The sequence below is a fragment of the Coffea eugenioides genome, unplaced genomic scaffold (genome assembly GCF_003713205.1).
Source record: "Coffea eugenioides isolate CCC68of unplaced genomic scaffold, Ceug_1.0 ScVebR1_2730;HRSCAF=3811, whole genome shotgun sequence".
NCBI classification, from domain to species: Eukaryota; Viridiplantae; Streptophyta; class Magnoliopsida; order Gentianales; family Rubiaceae; genus Coffea; species Coffea eugenioides.
The window spans coordinates 7,269-32,303 of NW_020863242.1; the positions used below are offsets into that span (position 1 = coordinate 7,269).

At 37.8% G+C, this 25,035-nt stretch overlaps 5 protein-coding genes and 1 non-coding gene across 7 annotated transcripts; all 6 read left to right on the forward strand.

Moving 5' to 3' along the window:
- The first annotated feature begins 299 nt into the window (after positions 1 to 299).
- LOC113757103 (homeobox-leucine zipper protein ATHB-12-like) lies at positions 300 to 1,630 on the forward strand. The gene is made up of 2 exons (XM_027300515.1): positions 300 to 852; positions 959 to 1,630. Exons 1-2 carry the CDS (start codon positions 496 to 498, stop codon positions 1,292 to 1,294), a joined length of 693 nt encoding a protein of 230 aa, XP_027156316.1. The 5' UTR covers positions 300 to 495; the 3' UTR covers positions 1,295 to 1,630.
- A 621-nt stretch (positions 1,631 to 2,251) lies between these two features.
- TRNAL-UAG lies at positions 2,252 to 2,331 on the forward strand. The gene has a single exon. It is a non-coding gene; the product is annotated as a tRNA-Leu (tRNA).
- A 1,954-nt stretch (positions 2,332 to 4,285) lies between these two features.
- Positions 4,286 to 8,169, forward strand: LOC113757095 (pyridoxal reductase, chloroplastic-like). Its single transcript, XM_027300498.1, has 9 exons — positions 4,286 to 4,388; positions 4,501 to 4,722; positions 4,905 to 5,133; positions 5,747 to 5,840; positions 6,068 to 6,191; positions 6,380 to 6,481; positions 6,959 to 7,110; positions 7,232 to 7,325; positions 7,625 to 8,169. Exons 2-9 carry the CDS (start codon positions 4,555 to 4,557, stop codon positions 7,808 to 7,810), a joined length of 1,149 nt encoding a protein of 382 aa, XP_027156299.1. The 5' UTR covers positions 4,286 to 4,388; positions 4,501 to 4,554; the 3' UTR covers positions 7,811 to 8,169.
- A 1,145-nt stretch (positions 8,170 to 9,314) lies between these two features.
- LOC113757096 (probable 6-phosphogluconolactonase 4, chloroplastic) lies at positions 9,315 to 12,662 on the forward strand. Its single transcript, XM_027300499.1, has 3 exons — positions 9,315 to 9,953; positions 10,032 to 10,167; positions 11,778 to 12,662. Exons 1-3 carry the CDS (start codon positions 9,787 to 9,789, stop codon positions 12,240 to 12,242), a joined length of 768 nt encoding a protein of 255 aa, XP_027156300.1. The 5' UTR covers positions 9,315 to 9,786; the 3' UTR covers positions 12,243 to 12,662.
- A 475-nt stretch (positions 12,663 to 13,137) lies between these two features.
- LOC113757097 (probable 6-phosphogluconolactonase 4, chloroplastic) lies at positions 13,138 to 15,317 on the forward strand. Its single transcript, XM_027300500.1, has 4 exons — positions 13,138 to 13,331; positions 13,497 to 13,882; positions 14,098 to 14,233; positions 14,631 to 15,317. Exons 2-4 carry the CDS (start codon positions 13,719 to 13,721, stop codon positions 15,087 to 15,089), a joined length of 759 nt encoding a protein of 252 aa, XP_027156301.1. The 5' UTR covers positions 13,138 to 13,331; positions 13,497 to 13,718; the 3' UTR covers positions 15,090 to 15,317.
- A 5,181-nt stretch (positions 15,318 to 20,498) lies between these two features.
- On the forward strand, positions 20,499 to 24,854 carry LOC113757098 (GTPase-activating protein gyp7-like). 2 transcript variants are annotated; one of them, XM_027300502.1, is made up of 5 exons: positions 20,499 to 20,934; positions 22,353 to 22,488; positions 22,581 to 22,630; positions 23,115 to 23,168; positions 23,377 to 24,854. In XM_027300502.1, the coding sequence occupies exons 1-5, from the start codon at positions 20,684 to 20,686 to the stop codon at positions 24,596 to 24,598; spliced, it is 1,713 nt and encodes a 570-aa protein (XP_027156303.1). In that variant the 5' UTR covers positions 20,499 to 20,683; the 3' UTR covers positions 24,599 to 24,854. The 2 variants fall into 2 exon arrangements, with proteins under 2 accessions (XP_027156303.1, XP_027156304.1); XM_027300503.1 differs by having other exon boundaries at positions 20,842 to 21,252.
- The last annotated feature ends 181 nt before the right edge of the window (positions 24,855 to 25,035 follow it).

The following is a 25,035-nucleotide window of genomic DNA, read 5'->3' on the forward strand; positions in this document are numbered from 1 at the left end:
GCATGTTTAGGGGGTTTTCATGCAGTTTTACTGTGGTTGTATTTCTTACATGATTATTTTGCAATTACAAACGTTGCACACATGAATTTTATTCGAGCACAAAGGTACACTAACTTAATCTATGGAAACAATGGCGTAGATAAGAGCCCCCTAAATCTTGAAGAAATACAACAATCGCAATCAGCAGATTGGAATTCTAAAAATTAGAGGGTTTGAATTCAAAAAAAAAATTTTTGATGTCATTTTCGCTTTTTAAATTTCACCCGTCACCTACTAGAATGAAAAAAAAAAAACTTCAGTCAATTGCATCACACCTCTATCCTACCCACCTCATTCCGGCTTTTCTACATGCAGGATTATATATCAAAAGCCCACATCTGCAACAGCTTCGGAAGAGCAGCAGGCGTAGGCTAGAACATAGAGTGTAGTCTATTGCCCCTCAAGCCGACAAAAGGAGTTAAATAAAGGAGTTTAGACTCAGAAATCAACAACGCGATGGAACAAACAGGCTATTTTGAACAAGAGCGCTGGAAGCCTTCCAACAAGCACAGCCCTTTCCCAATTCCGAAGAGAAAGAGGCGCAACAATGCTAAGAGGTTCAGTGATGAACAAGTGAAGTCACTTGAGTCCATGTTTAATCGGGAGGCAAAGCTTGAACCAATGAACAAGATGCAGCTGGCAAAAGATCTAGGCCTGCAGCCGCGCCAGGTATCAATCTGGTTTCAGAACAAAAGGGCGAGATGGAAATCAAAGAAACTAGAGCAAGAATATAGAGTACTAAAAGCGAATTTCGATGCTCTATGCCACCAATTTGAAGCCTTGAAGAAAGAAAATGAGTCTTTGCTTGAGCAGGTATCTAAGTATCTACAACCGGTTCTCCTTAATTTAAGAGTCGTTACTTCAATGTTATCTATTCTATTTCTTGTTCCTTTACTTTCTTGTAACTGCTCTCTTACAGTTGCACACACTAAATGGTGTGCTGGAAAACTCCAATAAGAGGCAGAGCAGTAGCAAGGATTCAAATGAAAATGCAGAGCATACAGCTCCGCCAAAAAGAGACGAGCATCCTGAGCGCAGAGAAGATGATGAGAGGACAACAAAGGTGAATGTTGATGGGGTAGGCGTAAATGAACACTTTGGAAAGGAAGACCAAGCAAATTTTGATATCTTGACTGAACAAGGAGAGAGTACATCTGCATCACGAAAGCCATGGTGCAATCTTGTCTCAGATGGGCTCTTGGATGAATCATGTTGCCCTTCAAGTTGGTGGGATTTCTCAGATGGCCTTTGCTAATAATGAAAGAAGACAGAATGGAGATACCAGAAAATCCGGTGCATATGCCTCCAGAACTTTAAAAGCCTAAGGTATCTGGCACTTGCCATGGAAAAGAATTTTCGGGGCTTAGCCTGATCAGTATCTCGCTATCCATCCTCAAAGTTGGTTTGGTAGAATTCCATGAGAAAGAGACAGCCGGAAGGAGAAAAAGTGTACTGGAATGGCTTGGAGACAATTCGGTTTATCGAGATCAGTATGAGCCCGGATACCCAAACCCATTTCTACCATCTTCTCCCCTCCTCGAGGTTTTCTTGAATCTTTAAAACAATGTGAATGAATGATCGACGCTCAACAGTACATGTGTAGAACAAGCCAGCAGTACATATGCAGAATAAGGGAAACCCAAATTGAATCTCCCTTTCCTTTTTTGTTTTGTTTTTCTTCCCCTCTGTAATTTTGACATGATTTATCAGAGAACTACTACTAGGCATTTACTAACTGTTGCTGACCGAATATAATGCCAGGATACCGCTAAACGATAGCTCCCAACAACCAAACCAGTCTATCCATCTTCCTTTTCAGTCGAAAGCTTCGATCATCCCCGGTTTAATAAAAGCGAGAAAAAGAAGGAGGACAAAATTTTTATGAAAACAGAGAAAGAATTGTACGACCGGTCAGTGAAAAGGAGGAATAGGGAGACATGCGCAGATCATGACAACTGGAAAAATCGAATTACTACACTATGATGAGGATTACGGATTCCCCAAAAATTAAAATTTAAAAAAAAATCAACTTTTAATGACCTGCTGAAAGCAGACCTCAAAACAAAACAAAGAAGATCACTATTTATGCCATCATCAACATATTCAACTCAGAATAGGAGAAAAAGAACTGGACATGTATGTGACTAGGACTGATTCAAGAAGATGTTCAAATTCAAAAAAGAGGAAGCTGTACTACATTAACACCAATCACGACGGTTTGGCCGAGTGGTCTAAGGCGCCAGATTTAGGCTCTGGTCCGGAAGGGCGTGGGTTCAAATCCCACAGCCGTCATAAACTTCTTTGTTGTTTTACCTAGTAATCTTGAGGTTTTTAATAACATTCAATGAAAACAAAAATAAGATTTCACCCGTGAAATTAGGGCGGCAAACGAGTCCAGCTCGAGTTTTGGTCTAATCGAGCCGAACCTTGACATAATTTTAGTGAACTCGAGCTTGAAAAAAAAAATAAAAAATAATTATTTTTATTTTTTAAAAAATAAATAAAATAATAATTTTCTTAATAAATAATAAAATATTAAGAATATATATGTAATTTTATTATTAAAATAAAGAATATATATACTTAAAATTTAAAAAAATATATATATACTTAAAATAAAAAATATATATATATATATTCGAGCTCGCGAGCTAACGAGCTTAATATCTTGAACTCGATTTCGAACTCGATTTCGACTTGAACCAGCTCGAGCTTGACTCGAGCCGCTCGATTCGTTTGCAACCCTACGTGAAATAACCAATTATGTCCTAAACATAATTTTAATGTATTACAAATTAATTTTAGTTTTGATTGGAGGATCTGAAAATGAATAGAAGAAAATGTAAGGTGGTTTAAAATTGATGGGACTAGTGTTTTTACTCCAACATTTAGGGGATGAGATGTTATACTAATGCAGTTGGTGAATTTTTTTTAAGTTTAATAATACTAATTGTTGCTTTTTTAATTTAGATTAAGATTTTAGAAATTAGGGATTGATGGTGTGATGATCATGGTGATAATTGTACTAATTTGAAATATTGGAATATGAAAGATTTAACATAGTAAAGATGATGGTTGAAAGTAGACTTGAAATTTTATGCATGTTCTATATATTTTTTTAAAGAATTTTATAAAAAGATAAAATGTACTTCACAATTTCACGAGGGCATTTTGGGTTATTTATTCAAAAATTTTGAACATTGAATGATTATTGTTACCAAAATGATAAATTCAAGATAGGTATATATAATTTTTAAACATGTGTGAAATTGTCAAAAACATTTTTAAAACTGGGGTGAAAATGTCAAAAAATTTAAGGGAGGTTTTTGAAATTATCCCATAGAACAAATGTGTTAATTTCAAAAATCTCTCTAACAATTTCACTCAGCTCTCATGAGATTTGAAAAATTACATTTACCTCTATACAAATAATAAGATCTTAAAATAATATTGACTTGGTAATATTTTTAAATAAATATAAAAAATGCCCTTGTGTAATGAGTTTTAATTTATTTCTCTATACAAATATAAGATTATGTAGTGTCATTATAAGGAAAAATGTGCCAAAATTTTTATGCCCATACATACTATTTGATAAACAAATATAATAATAAATTTATTACTATAATAGAATACTTTTGATGGTATTTTATTATGGATTTAGATTTATAAGGTAGAAAAGAAAATGTTGAAATAATTAATTTAGAGTTTATGAATTTTTCGAGTAGTGAGATTATCATAATTTAGTAATGGTTTTGGGCCATTTCTTTTTGATTTATTGTTAATTTTAATACCAAAAAATAGAAAAAAATATTAGCAAAAAATATTTGATTACAAATAAAGTTAACTCATAAAAAAAATCAGTAGTTCGACATTTGATTATAGTAGAAACTAAAGGTAATAGTGGTAGTTTTACAGTTTTATTAGCAAAAAATTAAACTAAAAAGGAATACGAAGGAAAAAAATAAAAAAATAATTTTAAAAGTCATTATAGATATCAAACGAGGGAATTTCATTAAAATATTTTAGAGTAGTGTTGTCATTTTAAATGATAAGGGAGGCATGTGTAATTTTAAAAACCTCCAGGAGCTAAATGAAATTGTGAAAAACCTCAAGGGAGGTTTTTGGAATTATCCCTAGAACAAACATTCTTTTTACTCATTCTTCAACAGCGGTTGCTACTTGCTACTGTTCTTTTCTTTCCCCCATTTAGCCTTCGAATTGAATAAATGGCTGAAATTTTTGTTGCCAGTTATGGATTTGTTTTGCTAATTTTAGATAGAGCCGCTCCTTCCCGCTTTCGCTTCGTGATTTCATAATCGAATGCCACTGAATTAAAGAGTACTACTGTATGTATCTGGTTCAATTCTGTGTATCAAAATAAACTTCAAATGGTTTTCAGCGTTCATTTTTTTAATTTTTACCGCACACATGTATATACGCGTTGTCTGTCCTCCACAGAAAACAGTCAGCAAAGCGGAGCTAAAGCTTCAACAATATAGGGAGGTGAGAGCAATGGCTCTCTCAGTCTGGATGCCCGCATCAATATCAATCTCAGCACCACCCACTTGGTATGTTAAATGCAGCGGAGCTAAAGCTTCAACAGCGGACTCCATTATCCCATCATCACTCTTAAATTCCCTGAAGACCCTCAAATTCCCTCGTTTCTGGCCTTGGCAAAAGGTATTATTTAAGTACTAGCTAGTAAGTCTTTAATTGATGAATCCCATCAAGGAACAGATAGGTACCAAGTGAAATTGTGTTATACACTGCCAGTACATACATTATGAAGTAAATAAACTAATATGCTGTGTACCAGTAGTATTTGATAGATCGGGATTTTCATTTCTTGGGAATATTGGCAGGTAAAGATTGGTCCTCTGACAGTGTCACCCATGGGGTTTGGGACTTGGGCATGGGGGAACCAGCTTCTGTGGGGTTATCAGGAATCAATGGACTCTCAGCTTCAGGACACTTTCAATCTTGCCCTGGAGAATGGGATTAATTTCTTTGATACTGCTGATTCTTATGGAACTGGGAAGTTGAATGGACAAAGCGAGAGACTTCTTGGCAAATTCATCCGCGAGTTTCAAGGTCCGCTTCTTTTGTTTCACCTTTTTTGGTGATATTATCATCTGCTACTGCTGCTGCCACTGCTATTACTTTTTTTTTGTGGTAATATTCTTGAGGAAACTGATTCCGTCAGAAGTTTGGTGGATGGATGATTGATTTCTTGGTTTGGGATTGCAATAGTCTACCACTGCTATTTTTATCTTGTCACCTATGGCCTAACCTCCATTTATGGATGTTCAGTGACCATTTATGACATACGTAGCAGGGTATTTGAGCTCTTATCTTACCTAATTGCCTTTTTGCAATGCTTGCAAAAAGTTACTGATATACTATTTTTTTTTTAAAAAGGAATTTTAGTACTTAAGTTTGCTAGTCAGTAAAGGAATGCGTTAGGAATCAACTGGTTCTCCATATGTCTTTTGCTGTTTGTTTTGGCGTGTTTCTTGTCGGAGTGTATGATGCTGTCTTAAGTGTCATTGGCAATGGATGAAGTCCTGTCCGCTTTGCCTTTCACTTCTGCATCTCAGTTTTTTTTCTTTCTACTAAAGCTTATAGAGACTAATATCTTTTGGTCTTTTACAAGTCTGGTTTTTGTCAAGACCGCTAATAGACCAGCCTTTTTTTTTTTGGTCAGGAAGAAAGGCATTCCAAGATGATATTGTCATTGCAACAAAGTTTGCTGCATATCCATGGCGTCTAACACCTGGACAATTTGTCAACGCTTGCAAGTGTGCTACTAATTCTTTATTTTAATTGATGTTTAGTGTTTTTTGAGTTCTAAGTGAAACAAGATCTGAGCTCTCTTCCAATTAAAAGTGAGGGACATTGAGATAATAATCCATTCCAAGTAAATGAGATTCCACAAGGAGCCAGGACAGGATATCTTTGAGAGCCTAATGTCAGTTTTTTCTAGTTTTCTTGATTGGATAAATGATCATGCACAATTTTTTCCAAGGTCTTCTCTGCATCGGATGCAAATTGAACAAATAGGAATTGGACAGCTGCACTGGTCAACTGCCAATTATGCTCCTCTTCAAGAGCGAGCTCTTTGGGATGGTTTGGTTGCAATGCATGAGAAGGTGTAATCTTGTAGGCATTTATTCAATAATCGCAGCCATTACTTGGTTCCATGCTCATGATGATTGTTATCATTTGGCTTTTATACAAATTGACATGATACCTGGATAATTAATAGCACAATGTCCTTAGTTTTGTTTTGGTTCATTACAAAGATTTGTGACTACATTATGGAAATCTTGGAATGCAGGGTTTAGTTCGGGCAGTTGGTGTGAGCAATTATGGGCCAAAACAACTTCTGAAAATACATGATTACCTTAAAGCCAGGGGAGTTCCTTTATGCTCTGCACAGGTGCTATTCTCTTTGTGGCTTCTGAGTGAAATCAATACTAGTCTGAATATTAACCTGTTTTTGTGAAATCATAGTTGAATGCCTGGCAATAATAGATAAAAATAATTACACTTCCACTTTTAATTTTTTTTTTTTTTTGAGTTTGTTGCATCCCGTCTTAAATCATAGTACACAGACATGCTTTATAAGTCGAGTGAAAAGGATACATACAAGTAGATCTGTTGGAATGTCTGTGGAGCATACATGATGGTGACCTTTACTGAGTCCTTAATCAGATTTTGAGGCCTACAACATGTGTTGGTTGCAAGATGTGTCGAGTGGCAGGGGTTTAAATATTTTGCATTGATCATTTAGGAGCCCAGAAGTCATTTGGCAGTTTCAGGATGCTGACAATAACACCTTTTTATTTAGCATTTCAATAGCTTTCTGTTTTTGTTGTGATTGATAATTTTGTGTTCAGGGTTTGCCAATGTTCAGGTTCAGTTTTCACTGCTTAGCATGGGAAGGGACCAAATGGAGATCAAGAAGTTATGTGATTCTTTGGGTATTAGATTGATTTCGTATAGTCCTTTGGGGCTTGGGATGCTAACCGGGAAATACAGCCCTTCTAATCTTCCTCAGGGACCTAGGTAAATGAACTTTCACATTCTTCCACTTGTTAAAAGCTGCATGTGCCTTGATCTCCAAATATTACATACCGGGCAGCTCTCTCATGCTTTGCCTCATGGTATTTTGCTGCAACTCATGTAGGGGCCTACTATTTAGACAAATCCTGCCCGGATTGGAGCCCTTACTAAGTTCATTAAAAGAAATTGCCGAGAAAAGACGGAAAACTATGTCACAGGTATCTATCCCTTGACTTTGAAGTTGCATTGTGCTCGTCACATGTTAGAATGTTAGGACTTAAACAGTAGATAATCACTATTCTGAGACCACCTAACTATCAAGCTTTGGAGCGTTCTTACCTCCTAATCTCCTATGTTCTAGTGAATTTAAATAGAGATCCGAGCAGTATTGAAAATTCAAATGGGGAAAGGCTGAGGAATGTGAACAAAGCAAAAAAGTTAGGCAAGTAATGACACTTGTGCTAGGATAGTAGTAACTTTTTATGTTAGGACTTTAATTGCATTGTTGTCCACATAGGTTGCTATAAACTGGTGCATCTGCAAAGGAACAATTCCAATTCCGGGAGTCAAGTCAGTCAAACAGGCCGAGGAGAATTTAGGTGCCCTTGGTTGGCAACTCTCTGCAGACGAGTTATCTCAGTTAGAATATGGTGCCCTTGAATCTCCCAGCAAAATGATTCAAAACATTTTTCAGACCAGCTAAGTAACTGTCGCGAATGATTATGCGATATGTCGCGAATTTCAGGCTACGATCTTGCTACTCTTGTTATGTGCCTCGAGTCCCCATTGGCCCGATCTTTCCCTCCTGATCGTGTTTCCGTATTCTGTTTCCTTGGGCCATTTATTTTTATTTTTATTTTTGCCTTTCGACCTCTCATTTGCTTCCTTGCAAGGGGGTGAACATTTTGAGTTCTGAAAGCAGGGACACTCTTTCTAAGAATCCAGTACCGATCCCTCGACGGCTAGTGATAAGCAAATTGGGCTTTGTATGCTAAATCTTCAGTTGCCGTCCAGTGTAATACAAGTACGTTGCTGTAGAATATGCCATTTGTTATTTGAAATATATATAATTGTGGGGTGAGTGACCAAAAAAAATCAGTACACTAAATCAGTACGTAGAGAATTCCATCCGCTTTGTCTTTCAAATTTTCCATTATTATTATTATTGTTACATTTTATGAGGATTATTCAAAATCTTCACGGGAATTATTAATCAGTGAAACTAAAGATGAGGATGTTAATATCTGCCGTTTGGATTTTTGGCTCCTTCCACCTCCGCCTGGTATGAGTTACGTGAGTACAAATGACAAAAGCCCAGGTGTGATTCGTGTCCCGTCGTGTCGTAGTCCTGCTACCCAACCCAAACGGTTGTGGATAATTTCAAAAATTTTCCTTGAGATTTCCTGCTATTTCTCTTTAACTCTTTTGAAGTTTTAAAAATTGCACTTACCTTCATTAATGTGACATTTTTGGTAACCAAACCTTAAAAAAGGGTTAAAAATTCAATGAATTCTCTAAAATACCCTTATCTCATAAAGTTTTATTTATTATTCTAAATAATTATAGAGTAATTTTGCGTAATTATAAAAGGAATGAGCATCAAGTTTTTTATATTGTTTGATAATCAATTATAACAATAAATCTATAGCTATAATAGCCTTTTTTTAGTGCTTTAGTGAAAATACGTATCAATTTTAAGATAGAGAAGAAAGTGTCATTTTAATTTTTTAAAAACTTTTTGGACTAGTTCAATGATGGAACTATCATAGTTTGGTAGTAATTTTGAGCATTGTTATTATCGATTTATTCTTGATTTTGATACAAAAATTTTAAAAAAAAAAGGAGCAGAAAAAATTGGATGGTATCAAATGTTATAAAAAAAAAAAAAGTTACTAGTTTGACATTTGATCAACATAGAGGTTGAGGACAATATTGATAGTTTTTCATATTGTGTGATAAAAATATAAGAGAAATGAATAAGAAGGGAAAATGATTATAAAACCCATCCTTTGTATGAGCATGGCAAACAAGAGAGTTTCAATAGAATGTTAAGGTTAGTATTGTTTTTTTCAAGTGGATAAGGGAGATAAGTGTAATTTTTAAAATTTTAGAGATATTAAATGAGATTGGCAAAACCCTCGAGGGAGGTTTTTGAAATTATCCCATGTTAAATATCAATTCTATTTCCACCTTCCCTTCGTAGCCGCCACGCCACCACCTGCCAAGCAACCGCCATAATCCGCTTCATTCACCCTGCCTTGTCCTTACAGGTGCCGGTGGCCCATACTCTTCTGCCCTTCTACTACTACCTCCTTGTCCTCTCTTCACTCAGTCTCCAATCTCCATTTGCCAACACGTACTAGTTTTTTTTTTTTTTTTTTTTAAATTTTAAAATATGAAACGTCGACACCTGCTCTGCTCCATTCTTGATTCTGCATATGGCCTCTTGCTCCCCTGTTCTTTCTTGTACTTCTTGTACTTCTTTCCCGACTCTCCTCCCCAACCCGAACTCCCTTGCTACTTCTACTACTTCAACCACTCCTGTCACGCCACTCCATTCCCTTGGCTTTTCGATCCTGATCGCCCGATTCCGTTTTCTGCTCCCTCAGGTTCAAACGGCAACTCTCATTGTTGTTCAATCCCACCAATTCCAATTCTTTTAAGACTCCAAAGACGTCAATGGCAGAGGCCTCATCAACCGAGAAAAATAAACAAGTATTTGAGTCGGAGGAAGACCTGGCTGTGGACTTGGCTGAGTATGTCGCCCATCTATCTGATCAATTCGCCAAAACAAGGGGTGCCTTCACCGTTGTTTTATCCGGGGGTTCTCTTGTCAAGTCTCTCAGGTCAGTGATATGCGATATCCTCCTCCTTTCTAATATCTATCTCTCCGTTCTATTGATTTGGGATGCTGGGGATCGCAGGAAATTAGTAGAGCCTCCCTACATTGATTTGGTGGATTGGTCCAAATGGCACGTTTTCTGGGCGGATGAAAGAGTTGTTCCAAAGGATCATCCCGATAGCAATTATTTTCTGGCCTATAACGGCTTTCTATCCAAGGTTAAGAAGAAGCATGACCATTGGCTTTACAAATTCTCTTTTTATCTTGGGATTTAAAATACTACCCCACGAGTGATATGAGCTTATCCTTCTAATCCTTGCTTATCATTTGATCGCATTCTGCTAATCTGTTGCATCTTTAATCCAATTCGTGGATGGATACTTGGTTATAGCTTGTAAACATATGATCTGGGATTTTAAGCTTATTAGTTAAGCTTAGTTCCTTCAACATTGCGGTCAAGTTTTTCAGTGGAATGTTAATTTGACCTATATAATTATGCCTCGTGCATGCCGCATTTTGTACATTTACACTAGATGGCAAAAGAAAGATTTGTTGTTTTCGCTAGTGATTCAGGTTTCTCCCCCCCCCCCCCCCCTCTCTCTCTCTCTCTCTCTCACACACTAAAACTTTTGTGTCTACATACTCTTGGAAGCTTGAAGATGGTGTAATAGAAAATGTGATGAGTTTGGGCTAAAATAAGAGCACAAGGAACAGATGACCTCACTAGCAGCTGTGTTCCTCCCTATGGTGGATGAGTTAATGGAAATCGGTCATCTGAACAAGCGCTTGACATGGTGTTAATACATGAAGCTCAGATTGTCATTTGAAAGTATAGGCTTTTTCTAGCAATTTCTACATTCATAGATCGCCCTGTGCTTGATGTTGACAGCATTCTGATGTACTACTCAAAGAGTAATTGGTGTTGATGGTTCTGGGATCCCCTGATATCTAATAAATTAAAGCTCTTCCCATAATAAAACTTAGATTTTCTAAAAAATCCCTATGAAAAATAGAGTTTTGTCCCCTGGGATTAATGTTGGAGAAATTTAGACTTTGCCTCTTTCATCTATATTGTTGTAACCTTCACTATCATGAAACAAAATTCCTTGGTTTGTCATCAGTCATGGGCAAGTTAGTTTTCAAGTTTAAATCATTGATCTCTTCGTAATGAGCAGAAGTGCTGACTAAAGTGCTAGTGCAATACCTCTGCATAAAGAAAACATATTTTATTTATGAACAACTTGAACGTGATAGGTTAGCAATAATTCTCCTTTATTTGGCATCATTTTCCCATTGTGCTTCGTTTTTTGCCTCACATTTATCCCATATGTTCTTTCATTCAGTTACTTCTTGTTCTGCATTTATGGCTTTGCCAGAGGCCTTCAAAGTTCCCATGCGTTGGTGGAATAGTTGTCATTTGATGAAAGCCACTGAATGTTGTTTCAAACAATAGAGTTGTTATTAATTGAGCTTAATAAGGAATGTTGCTCTTGTATTTGAAGTTACTTGCAAGGCAAGGGAAGTAGATTTTCTATTATGTGTGAACTTAATGATAGTCCAAAAACAAAGTATGGCATGATTCGTTAACTATCTTGTTGTAGGAGATTTATACATGTGCTTGGTAGTCTATATTTGTTTATTGCAGTTTATCTTCTTGTCTCCTGCCCTGTTGTTTTGTGTTACCTTCACTTTATTGTGGCTGTGATACTTGTTTTTACTTGCAGATTAGATGAACCAAATTTGTTTTGTAGCCATCCTATTCCCCTCCATGAATGAATTACCTGAAAGTTTCTGAACTTGTGTAATTTGTTATTCCTTTGTCTGCCAGATTCCAATTCCTGTTGGCAACGTGTATGCCATAAATGATGCATTGTCTGCTGAAGGTGCTGCAGATGACTATGAGACCTGTCTCAAGCACTTGGTTAAGAACAGGACGATAGAAGTATCAGAGATCAATGGTTTTCCAAAATTTGATCTCATGCTTTTGGGAATGGGACCAGATGGGCATGTTGCCTCTCTTTTTCATGGGCATCCACTTGTGAAAGAGAACAAGAAGTGGGTTACTTTCATCAAGGACTCGCCAAAACCTCCTCCGGAGAGGATAACGTTGACATTCCCTGTAATAAATGCTTCCGCACATATTGCACTTGTTGTAGTAGGAGCTGGTAAAGCCGATGCTGTTCGTTCAACACTGGGTAGTGATCAGGACACCGATTTGCTTCCCGTGCAAATGGTTTCACCTGACGGCAAGTTGAATTGGTTCTTGGACAAGGGTGCGGCTTCAAAGCTGTAGGGTGCACACTTGCCTATAACAACATCAGTTGATCTTGCTCGGTAAATATCCCTTGGTCTTTATGTCTTACCTTGTGGATGTGCTTGATGGTTTTGTAAGATTATCATTATTATGTAAGGTACTGGTGTTTCTGTTTACTCAGATTAGCAGCAGGCAAGAATTGAATATTCCCGATGCTTGAATGCCTTATGGTGATTTTTTTCCTTTCAAATTATCTGTGGTAAGGATTCATGGAAATTTTGGGTTTCAGTGCTGGGGAATAAGGATACTTGGGCGTCTGTCTTCTTTTTGTGATGTTAAGTCCTTGTATTAAGTTATCTAACAATTGAAGACAGCCCAGGGTTTATGTTTAATCATAGGGTAACTACTTTTGGTGTCCTCAAAAACTAGTATTTATTTTAACTTGCGTGCTGTTCCCCCTTCCGTTGGATGGGGCATGAGCTCCTTCCGTTGCACCAGGGCTGGCGAGGCCTGCTCAATTTACGTCCTCGTGTTGTTGCAGATTGAAAAAGTTGTGAGCCTTTTTAACCAACTTGTATTAGGTGAACTGGCCACCAGATTGGCTGCAGATCATGGATTCAAACTTTTGGCACCAAAATGGTAAGAAAAAAAATTAGAAAAGAGAAGGATAAGTTGAGTTTTGAGTGCTAATTCTGAAAGTATCAAATAAACAGAGGCACCACCCCTACCATTGCATAGCGAAATTGGTGGCAACACGGATTTCCACGTATCGAAATCATGATGTGTTTTCAGCTGTGGAATGCCTCCCTCTCATTTTGGCAAGACTACGAAGAAGTCGATCTAAGGTAGCCTCACTGTGTATGCCAGAATCTTCTTTGTTTTTCTTGGTAAACATGTTTCACTGATGAGTTCTCAAACCAAGAAGACTGCACTTAATCGCAAAGCTAATCCAGTTCTGTAGTTAATCTGGCAAGTTCAAGTAAAGTCAGACCACTCGACTAGTGACAAAAGCAACCAGCAACCAAGACCGTCTTCATATTTGGGGCTCTCCCATCTGCCCAAGTTTTGCACATTATTGCTTGCTTATGTGTCGCAGTTCCAGTGATTCATCATCAATCACAGAGAAAGGTTCCTTCACTTTGTCCATACGCATCAGTATTATTTGACCTTAAGAGAGTTGTTGTCTCCATATAATTTGAATCGCAAAGAATTGGTTTTGCTTAAAAACTTTAGATTTGGTAATTAGCAGCCCAGATTTAATTAAAAGTCACATCAATCGCGGTTCAATTGCAGAGCCATCTCTTTTCGCGAGTGGAAACTGTACGACGAATCTTATACGAATCCGAGGCCCGACTGGACTGACTGGACTGCCCACTACAGAAGAATATTTTCGCACTATATATAAGTATGGTGGTGCCCCGCTCAGAGGGAAATTGAGCAGCAAGTTGCAATCTTCATCCGAATTTTTCAGAAGGCCAAACGACAAAAAATCTCGAATTAAACCGGAGGAGGAGGATGGCTAGCGAAAAAGCGAAGAAGACCATCCTGAAATTCGACACCGAGGATGATGTCGCGGTGGCTCTGGCCAAATACACCGCCGATCTCTCCCAAAGATTTATCCAAGAGAAAGGTTCTTTCAACGTCGTCCTCTCGGGAGGTACCCTAATCGACACTATGAGGTACTACTATATAACCAACAGTACGATGTTCTCCTTTTCTTTTCTTTTTTTAGTTTTATTTTTTAAATGAAAAACATCATTTAATAAAATTCAACAAAGCGTGCAAGGAAAAAGTTAATGCTCCAAACTCGATTTGGGTTTAATGGAGCAGATTACTATGATTCAACCTCACATATTGATCCCATGATTAACGTTAATATCCATCCATATTTCAGGTATCTAACCCAGGCCCCTCACAAGGAATCAGTGGATTGGTCAAAATGGAACATATTTTGGTTGGATGAGAGGGTGGTTCCCCTGGATCACAAGGATAGCAATTACAAACTTGCCTACGATGGATTTCTTTCAAAGGTGACTTCTTTGTAATTTCTGCTGTCATTTCTAATATAATTTCTTACTCAGACACAATCGCATATTATGTTTTCGAGCGTCTAATTTGCAAGTGGAGTGAGGTCCGTCTTAATTTTCAATTTAGCTATATGGCACAATCTCAGATTCTAATCTAGCTATCTACAAATATTGGACTTGAAAATGGCCAGAATCATATAATTTTGAACCCACGCCTTGAAACGAACACTGTAGAATCTGATGTGATGGACTTCCCACTAATTTGAAGGATCGAATGTGAAGTCTCAAACAAGAAGCCATTATTGTTTCTCTGTTGTGCTTGTATCTGCTGCCTCTTCACAGCTCGGTTGTTGGCCTTGCCATATCGGAAGGCATCAATCAAGTGCTTTCTTTGTTTCAGGTATCAATTCCAGGTGGTCAAATTTTTCCCATCAATGACAAAAAGTCACCTGAGGGTGCAGCTGAAGATTACGAGGCCCTTCACCGGGATTTGGTCGCGAGAAAGATCCTACCTTTGTCAGATGCTACTGGTTTCCCCAAATTCGATCTCATGCTTCTCGGCATGGGACCAGATGGGCATGTGGCTTCTTTATTCCCTAACCATCCTCAGCGAAATGAGAAGGAGCGTTGGGTGACCTTTATTACAAACTCGCCAAAACCACCTCCACCAAGAATCACGTACACCTTTCCTGTGATCAACTCTTCGTCAGAGATTGCAATGGTGGTAACTGGCGCCGAGTTAGCCACTGCAGTGAAAGATGTGCTGGGGAATCCCAACTCGAATTTGCCTGCCGCTGAAGTTTCCCCCCAGGGACTTCTCACCTGGTTTTTGGACAAGGATGCTGCTTCAAAACTTTGAAGCACCAGGGAGTGTCCCTCACTCTTTTCACCTAATAAAATCAGAGTGCTACATGACAAATAAATATTGGCTACCTGGAGGTTGGAAGTAGGCCCAATTACTTGAAGCGTTATGCTTTGTCTAAGAACGATGTATTAAATCTTGTTACCTGCCTGAATCCTGCTCTGTTTCCGACACTATTAGTTAAGAGACTGATGAATCATGATGACTGTCTTGTTTCCTTTCCCACTTTTAACATTGCAATAGGAGATCTCTATATTCGCGTACTTCTGCTGGTACTAGAGAGCTGAAAAGCTAGCAATCTGATTGTTTTCTTGAAAGAAGGATCCCAAGTACTAGAAACCGGGGCTGCAAAGCAAGGAGTTGCGGATATTATCGGCTCTAACTTCATCCGGCTGGGAGTTACGATGGGGAGCAAGTTAAAGGTACCACATGAGGAAATCTAAACTTTTAAATTCTTTCCCTTGGGCCTGCTGCCCCATACCAATCATCATAAGAGAAAAAGTCTCAGCTTCTCAACGCAGTACAACTGTAACAAGGATATTCCAAGTCTCAATCTACCGAGGCATTGAGGAGTACTTAGTTCTGTGGTCTTATCATATTTTTAGCACTCGCCTGAGAGGCATGGCAAGGTCGACCTCTTCATCATAGGCTGCATCGTTTTTTTTTTTTGGTTAAGATCGCCGAAACTCTGCAGCCGAATGCTTTGACAAAAAGAAAGGCTTTGTTTCGTTCCTGCATTATATGGGCTTGAGATATCAGATATGGTCCAATTTTTGCAGTAGACAAATCTTCGACTTGGCAAACTAGAATTTTCATATTACAAGCCAACCACCCACTTTATTTTTTCTTTTGCAGCAATTTTTTTCATGTTGGAAACAGTAAATTAGTTAATCTAAAGCACTGTTGATCAAGCTTAGCACGTTGAGACAAACTTTGGTCTTCCTGCATTGTGGGCTTGAGATATCAGAGGATATATAAGCTTTTTGGGCATGTCTTCTTCCGACTGGAATTTCTCGTTTAGGTCTCTGTCTAAGAATCCAGACAGGAGAAGGAAGAAATTTTTCTATGATGGTGGCTTTCTCAAGTGCATCCTCATCCTAATTAACGCGCATCAGCATCATGTTATCCAAGTGTTTTTTAGAACGTGCTGACGAGGAAGTCTAGGCCCCAGTACTTTGGATGATACAGGGATTAACTTTTTTTTATCGTGTGTATCATCACTAGGGATTTGTCAGTTTATGAAAATATATAATCTCCGCATCCGCATCAGCATCAAATTGATGATGGTTTGCCTTCCAAAACAAAAATGATGCTCAGTGGGACTGCCAGCAAATGTTCTTTTTCTTTCTCTGGCTCCTTTTTTGATAGTGGAACTTAACAACTACTATTATAAACTGGCGCAATCATATATTTTTTGGTCCATGCGAGGTGGTTTGAATTTCTAATCTGCATGCGAGCATAGTTGTCAAACCATAGAGATTAAACTTGGTCTAATCTAGAGTAAAGAGTTGAACCGTTCCGCCTAATGAACAAGTTAGGCCTCTAGTTCTGGTTTGAATAAGCGTGATTTGGTCAAACCCATTTCACTCGTTGATTTAAGTAAGTCTTCTTTCTTGGGAGCAATGCCTATTTGTCCCCCAAAGAAGATGACTTTTAATTAGCAAGAGGAATAGGAATAGTCATCCATCCCTCAGATTCATGAATGCCATAAATTCCTCTAATATTTTCTACGCAGATATTAATTTGCCATCTGGGTTGTCTGAATAGTTGGTGCGATTGAAGTTAACTTGTACGAGAACCAAGTCGGTAAAGGCCGAAGACTCTTGTGTGTTTGGATTGCAATTTTTTTAAAGAAAAAATTTGAAAAGTTGTTACGTTTTTTATAAATATATTTTTTAATTAACTTTTAATTTCACATGTATCAAATTGTTACAGTAATTTTTTTTTAAAAAAAATTCAGAAAAAATGCAATCCAAACAAGATTGGTTAGATCAAACAGGAGTACAATTTAACGGCAGGAAGAACAAAATCAAACTTACTTTGCTGGGCAGTGCTGATTTCTTTCTTGCCCTAGTCTCAGTTTAGATGTTATGATGACCATCAAAAAGAGTCAAAAGAACGCATCTTTTTCTTTTCTGGTTGTGCGACAGTCAATTATGTCCCGAAACTAAAAGAGCTGCCAACAGATCAAAGCCCTTGGTATCGCCTGTTGCATCTGTGCCTTTTGTATTCGTTCAAGAAAGGGGCAGAACGCCAAATTAAGGTATAATTTGCACCCATTTTTTTTCTTCCCCTTGTCTAATGTCTAGTCCACCGATAAAAACCATTAAGGAAGCGGGGGTTCAGATAGTAATAAATTAATCATCACTCTCGCGAGTTAATCACTCAAAAAATTGAAGTCATTAGAGATGCGCCTGCCTGAAAAGGATGCAGTAACACCAACAAACATAATCATAGCCATTGCTCGTGAAGCAGTTTCAGTGGCTTTTAACATAAAAATGCATCGACCGCAAAGAAAAAGCAGACACAGATTAACATTCATTATTATTACAAAGGATCAGACCAAGAATAAAGAAGAATCTGGTGTGAAAAATTGGACGTACAACTCTTGCTTGTAAAGAACGAATGGAATTTGGTCACGGGTTCATTTGCTACACCGTAGGGTAGCCTATTCTCGATGTTGCTGACACTAAAAGATTATTCGTTCTTGTTACTTTTATCCGAGAGCAAGCTGTTTATATTATTATTATAAAAGAAAATTCTTGCTAAAAGAAAATTAACCTGTTGGTGAGGTTTAAAGACCAGAGTGGATGAGTGTTATTTAGCACTTAGTAGAGGTTCCCTGCTCCCTTGTCCTGAGTCCCACATAGGTTAGTTAGAGTGTGCGTGAGTTCCATTTAAGTTCCATGGGTGCAGCCAAAAATCAGCAATTGCTTTTTGGTTGTACTTGTGCAATTCTCTTAGGTGTAGTTTGTGAAAATTCTTGCTAAACGCTGTTTTATATTATTATTATGACCATTTCTTTTTTTATTAGACACAAGCTACGTATTAAAAATGGAAATCGTTCTAAGACAGAATAAACAGATGATGGTAGCACCCGAAACCAAAGAAAAATTTGAAAAACCCCAATATGGAAATTGCTAAGTGGACTTAAATCGGTTTCGAATCTTCTGTCCCCAAATTAGTCTATATCTCCTCTGTTCCTTCTTTATACAATTGACACGTGTCTCTAACTCTTTGATAATCCAAATTCAAACAAATGAATAATAACTAATTGACAAGTTTACTCAAAACCAAAACTTGCAATCTTCTTCTTCATGTAAACTAGAGTTGAAGAAATTCTGATAGGTAACTATCGCTTGATTTATCCGAAGAAAAAAATAGTTTTGAGTTATTGGAACCGTTTGATTTATCCAAAGGCAAAAAAAGTTTTGAGTTTTCTGTTTTAATTGATTTAGAATAAACTTGTCAACTGATTATTATCGGTTTGTTTGAGTTTGGGTTATCAAAAAGTTAAAGACACGTGGTAATTGTACAAAGAAGAGATAGAGACTAATTTACAGACAAAAGATTCGAAGCCACTTAAATCGGATTACTACTACTACTACTACTCCTCCTCCTCCTCCTACAGGAGCACTATTTTTTGTACAGAACGAAAAATAAAGCCCAGTTGCACGAGTTCAGCCTAACTAGAAAACCACCCAGTAATTGGGCAACCTCCGATTTAGCACGTATGCACCAAAATAGAAACAAAGAAAATCATAGGTCTAAAACTTTTAAATTACTACTTGATTTTAGTTTAATAATAACGTTTTGTGAGATTAATTTATGAAAATAACTAAAAACAAGTTGACCGAGATTTATTATTCTCTTATTTTTATTTTTAATTCAAATTCAACTCGATGAACATTAAACTTGATATCTACGAACTTGACCTTACCTCTAGTTCAGTAAGAGCTTGTCCTAGCTTCATCTCAAATGTTCGCATCACTGTATTTTGTATTTTGTTTCACTTTTGATTTCCCTTTTTGCTCTCTCTTATTTTTCTTCTTATTTTTTTTTTCCCTTTTTGCGTTGCCACTAGTTTCTCATACGTTAATACTTTTATGCCATGTTGAAAAGAATTGGTCCTTCCTCTCACTAGGAACGCCCCCACTCACGTAAACAAAGAATACAAGAACCAATTTATGGATACTTTGAGGTTTATTTGTTTGCATATAGTCTTCGTAGGTTGCAATTTGTTCACTTTTTGTGGTAATTTGCTTGCAATATTATGATAATATTAATGTTTGTTCACTCTAATCATCAAACTAGGGGCAGAGGACCCGAGAGAGAGAGTTGCGAAATGGACTCAGTGCAGTTGGAGTTTCATGCAATTGAATCCAATTGTCGTATTCGTTATATTATTTGATATATAGTTACGTCATATTGTTATATCAATAAAAAAAAAAGTGATGTACATAAATAAAATACTCGAGGTATATTCAATATTATACTATAATGTAGATGTACATAAAAAAATCCAAATACATATAACAATTGCATCAAATTACACAAATCATAATTGTCACTGAGTCCCCTCCCGTTGAAAGGATTCAGTGAAACTAGGGTTCCATGCGATTCAGTTTGGTTATTAGATTTTGTAATATTTGGTGTATAGTTATGTTATATTATTGTACTTGGAATATAATATTATAGTATATTTATATATAAAAAATTTGACCACATATAATGACAGGACAAATCACATAGAATACAATCGCAAAGAGCACTCGTCGAAGAGTTGTCTTCGCATCCCACCCTATAACCGTTCCCAGAGGAAACGATTTCTCACCAACCGAAACAATTCAGGGTAGAGATTTTCCTGTTTAAAAATTTTGTAATAGTCAACAATTCAACATTGAAAGTCTTAAAGAATTATTAAAAATGTGATAGTCACGGGGTTTGAAATATTATTGTATTTTTATCGTAACGTGAATAATTTTATAATTTAATCTATTCTAATATAAGAGAAGGAGGAGCCGAAGTTAAATCATTGTCAGAGAAATTCATTTTCTATAATCCAATCTACTCCAATTCAAGAGGAAAGGAAGTTAATAGGAGTTAAATCACGGAGAAAGCAACTAAAAATAGTTATGTATAATGACAAATTGACCGAAAGTAAGGATTTTTTTCTCTTCTTTTTTAAAAAAGATGCGATGTAAGGATTAGTGACCACCAAGCTTAATTATTTGTTGGTGACCACCGGCCCAAAGTCTGGACTTCCCTCAACCAAAAATATACAGAACTGAGCCTAGAGAGTAGAGTAGACTGCCTTAGAGAGTCTATAGAGAGAGAAACAAGAAGAACGGAAGAAGGGAAGAAAGAAGAGACAAGGAAAGGGACTGATGAGGAAAAAAGTAAAGTGAAAAAGAAAAAGAAAGGAAAAAGAAAAAAGAAAAACATTGGGAGAAGAAAAGCAGTTGGTGATCTTTAGGTTGGTTATGGTGGAAAATCCACTAGGCTTGATGCAGGGTAACTGCTGCTGCTGAGGGGCAAAACTGTCATTCCGGAATCTTCCATCTCTCCTTTACTCTTTACATCCATCATCCATGCTCTTGCTCTTCTTCTTCACTACTTCTACAGCCTCAGCTGGTGGACCTTCCCCTGTTGTTGAACTAATCAGTAACACTATCAACAAGCTAACTGGAATCTTCCTTATCGGCGGCGGCGGCGGCGGTGGAGACGAAGGGCACGACAGTGGATTCTGGAAGTACACAACAGCTTCTAATGCCGGAGTAGCTTTCGCTGTCACGGCCTTGGCCGGTCTCGCCTTGGCCGCCGCCGTTCTCTGCAAGACTAGGTAAACTGGAAGCACGAAAACCAAAGTTTTCAAAAAAAAAAAACTGAAAATTACTGCTACAGAATGAAATTTGACATACCTTAGGAATCAAAGTCCATTGGTAGAGTAAGTTATCTTTCTCCGAAGAAGGGATTTTTTTTTGGGGTTTTAAAGTGTTGTAAGTTAGTAGATGAAAGCTCTCAGACGAAGTCAGACTTCGTCATCTTCCAATTCCAATTCACCGTCATCGTCATCGTCGTCGTCGTCGTGGATTTATTTGAGATCGGTTCTATTCGTAGTAGCGTCCTCTTCGCCAGCTTCTTGTTCTTCTTCCGATCGGTGAGTCTCTATCAATATCTACTCCGTTTCTAGATCTTCTTTTCCATGTACCTCGCTATGAATTTTTCTTCTCCAATTCTACAGCTAGAAATGCTAGTGTTCTGTAAATTTAGATCTCAGATTTCTGAGTAGTGAGTAGTCGTCAGTCAGTGTCGAGCTCGCCATAGTCTCACTTCCTCAATCAGTGAAGTATTTTTTTCATTCTGTCTTTTCCCATTTTGCATCAAAAGTGGCTGAGAGTTTAATGGTGTCAACGTTGGTTAATGGATTTCATTCTGTTTCACGTACTACATGTTGCATCCACATTACTGATTGTTCCTTTCTATATTTGATTGATAGCGTTTCCTTTTGTTTGGAGAATAAGACTGTTATTATTATTATTTTTTTTTTAAAATAAAGTTGGGTACTTGATGTTGGACCAGTATGCATTGCAATAGTGTGTCAAGCAAAATTAAAGTGTGACTGGTGCTCTGTCTTGGCTGTGCAATTGCCATTGTTTAGGGTGCTTTAGTTAGAAAACTCTCTCTTCTTTTCCGGTTGCTGATATTCCATACAAATTTCGTGTGTTTTCATATGTGCAAATGTTTTTGTAGAAGAGAACTTTTCTGGAGTCTAAATGAGCATAGCCCTTAAGATATCAAATAGTATTGTGACAGATCTTTCTTAAGAAAGAGCCTAACTTCAACTCATTTTGCATGATGTCCTTCTAAGGAAGTTTTATCCATAGCAAGGCTGGTTAACCAAGTGATGCTTATGACCTGTTCTGTTTCCTGTACTTCACATCTCAATTTGCTATTTAAATACTCCAACAAATCAAGTTCTGCTGAAATCCTTGTAGCTGAAGATTTTAGCTGTCTGTTGTTGCTGGAGAACAATAATCTGGTTTAAATTCTAACTTGATTTGTACAAATGCCCTCACTTGCATTTCTTTCCTGCCCTCAGATATTGGAAATTAGGGAAGTTCGACCATGAATGTGCCTGGTTTATATATTTGTTGTTGCCTGGAAAATCTTTCCTCCTTGATCCTTTCAGCTACATGTTGTTCTGTGTTAATGTGGCCATTTAGTGGTATTTCTAATTAATTTGTTATTTATTTCCAGGGGCCGTCTAAAATCTCCATGGTCCCGAAGAAAGAGAAAACATGCTTTGTCACCTCAACAATGGAGAAGTATGTTTACACCAGACGGAAAACTTCGTGATCGTGGAGCCAAATTTCTGAAGAAAGTTAGAAGTGGGGTGAGTTTCATGCATTGTTTTGTATATACTAATTAATAAGTATTTCTGTTATTATAGAGCTGAACTTCAAAACTTTCATTTTCTGTTCATAGGGCGTTGATCCAAGAATCAGGGTGGAGGTCTGGCCATTCCTTCTTGGAGTGTAAGCCTTTTCACATTTTCCTGAATTTATTTATTGTTTTGTTACTGGCACACATGCTCTTTACTATTTCCTCGGTCCATAGAACAACTTTTCCTGAAGGCTAGAATTGTTTGCTTTCTCTCTCTCCCGTCTGCGCACCCCCCTCCCCCCCCAACAAAAAAAACAGAAAAAAAACCAAAAAAAAAAAAAACTGGAAGGGGGAACTCAGGGAGAGGCTACTGGAGGGGAGTAAGTTTACAGGATTTCATAGCTAAATGGTGTACATGGTACTTAATTTAGACGTTTTGCTTTGTTGGTTTAATAATTGGAGTATCTTGTTGCCAATTCACATTATGAACACTTGTGCTGATACTTTTTCTGTTACAGGACTTGGGAAATAAATTGCAGATAGCAACTATCTGTATCTGTTTGAGTTACTATTTTTTTTTTTAAATAAGAATATTTAGCATAGCAACTACCTGATGACTTCCACTCTTATTTGCAGTTATGACTTGAGCAGTACACAAGAGGAAAGGAATATTATAAGAACTGAGAAAAGGTATTGCGCATGGTCCCCCCCCCCTCAAAAGCAAAAAAAAAATCTTCTCTTCTCTATCTCTCAATGCAAGGTTCCTTCCTTGTCTCCTCTCTCTCTCTCTCACACACACACACATGCAGATGCACACACACACACAGTGAGTTTGTGTGTTTTGTTTCAACTTCTTCTAAATTTTCTAGTTTCGGTTGTACAACATGGGTGAATGCAGAAAGGAATATGAGAAGCTTCGAAAGCAGTGCCGCCGAGTTTTGAAACATAATGATGAAATCTTTAAGTTGAGCGAAGCTGGTGGCACAAGCAGCTTCCTCCTCGTAGCCTGTAATTCTCCAAATTCTGAAGATGCTGTCAGTGCTAGGGAATCCCTTTCCAGTGAGGAAAGGAGCCCATCCATCAACTACTCAGAACATCTAACCGCATCAATGTTGGATGGGAATGCTGATTCTAAACGATTTACAGATGCAAGTGTGATTTATGATTCTGATTCTTCAGACTCAGATTCCTCAGAAGACCCTGAAGTCAGTCAAACTTTTCCATCGACTGAAAGTAGGGAGGAGAATGATCCTCGTATGTCCCCCAAGGATGAATCATCTCCTTCAAAGACTGAAGTCCAGTCACGAAATATAGAAGATTTTGCCTCATGGCAGCGGATTATTCGCCTTGATGCAGTTCGTGCAAATGGAGAGTGGATATCGTATTCCCCAACTCAGGCTGCAGTACCAGATGAAAGAGCACGTCGTTCTGCTGAAACTGTTGGGTTGAAGGACTATGACCACCTAGAACCTTCCAGGATTTTCCATGCTGCTCGACTAGTTGCCATTCTTGAAGCCTATGCTCTTTATGACCCTGAAATTGGCTACTGTCAGGGAATGAGTGATTTGCTGTCCCCAATCGTTGCTGTAATGACTGAGGACCATGAAGCTTTCTGGTGTTTTGTTGGTTTTATGAGGAAGGCTCGGCATAATTTTAGGCTCGATGAGGTTGGAATCAGAAGGCAACTGAATATTGTTTCTAAAATTATAAAATTCAAGGATTCACATCTCTACAGACACTTGGAGAAGCTTCAGGCAGAGGACTGCTTTTTTGTATACAGGATGGTGGTGGTACTCTTTAGGAGGGAATTAACTTTTGAGCAAACACTTTGCCTGTGGGAAGTGATGTGGGCAGATCAAGCTGCAATTAGAGCTGGTATTTGGAAGTCTGCTTGGAGCAGAATAAGGCTGCGTGCACCCCCAACAGAAGATTTATTGTTGTATGCCATTGCTGCTTCAGTCTTGCAAAGAAGGAAACAAATCATAGAGAAGTATAGCAGCATGGATGAGATTTTAAGGGAGTGCAATAGCATGGCTGGGCATCTAGACGTGTGGAAACTCCTTAATGATGCACATGACTTGGTTGTGACCCTGCATGACAAGATAGAGACCCCTTTTTGATGGTGTCATTAAAATTATGAGCTTATGACTAACTAATTTGTTCATCTCAGCCGGTGGCGGTGAGGGCCTTTAAACAGAAAGCGCGCAGTAAGACATATTTCATCATATTGCTGGCTTTGAACGTTTTTTGGAGGGTTTAGATGTGCCAGCCAGGTAAACATACTCACTGAGATGTGTATTTCTGGAGTATCCATGCTCTGCTTCTGATCAAAGTTCGTGGAATCATTCAATTGACGTTTGCAACTTAATAGATTCACTACCAACGTGAAGCTATGCTGCTAACTTAGTTCTTCTTCATATAGATGGCCTTCTTATGAATCCCAACCCACCTCACATCCTGCGCTAGATTTGTTATCTGTTCAAATTGCCAGCGAAGTCTGCTTGCTGCTGCTAGTTAAATATTATCAAAATGGTTTCAAGGTCCCCAACATTTTTGG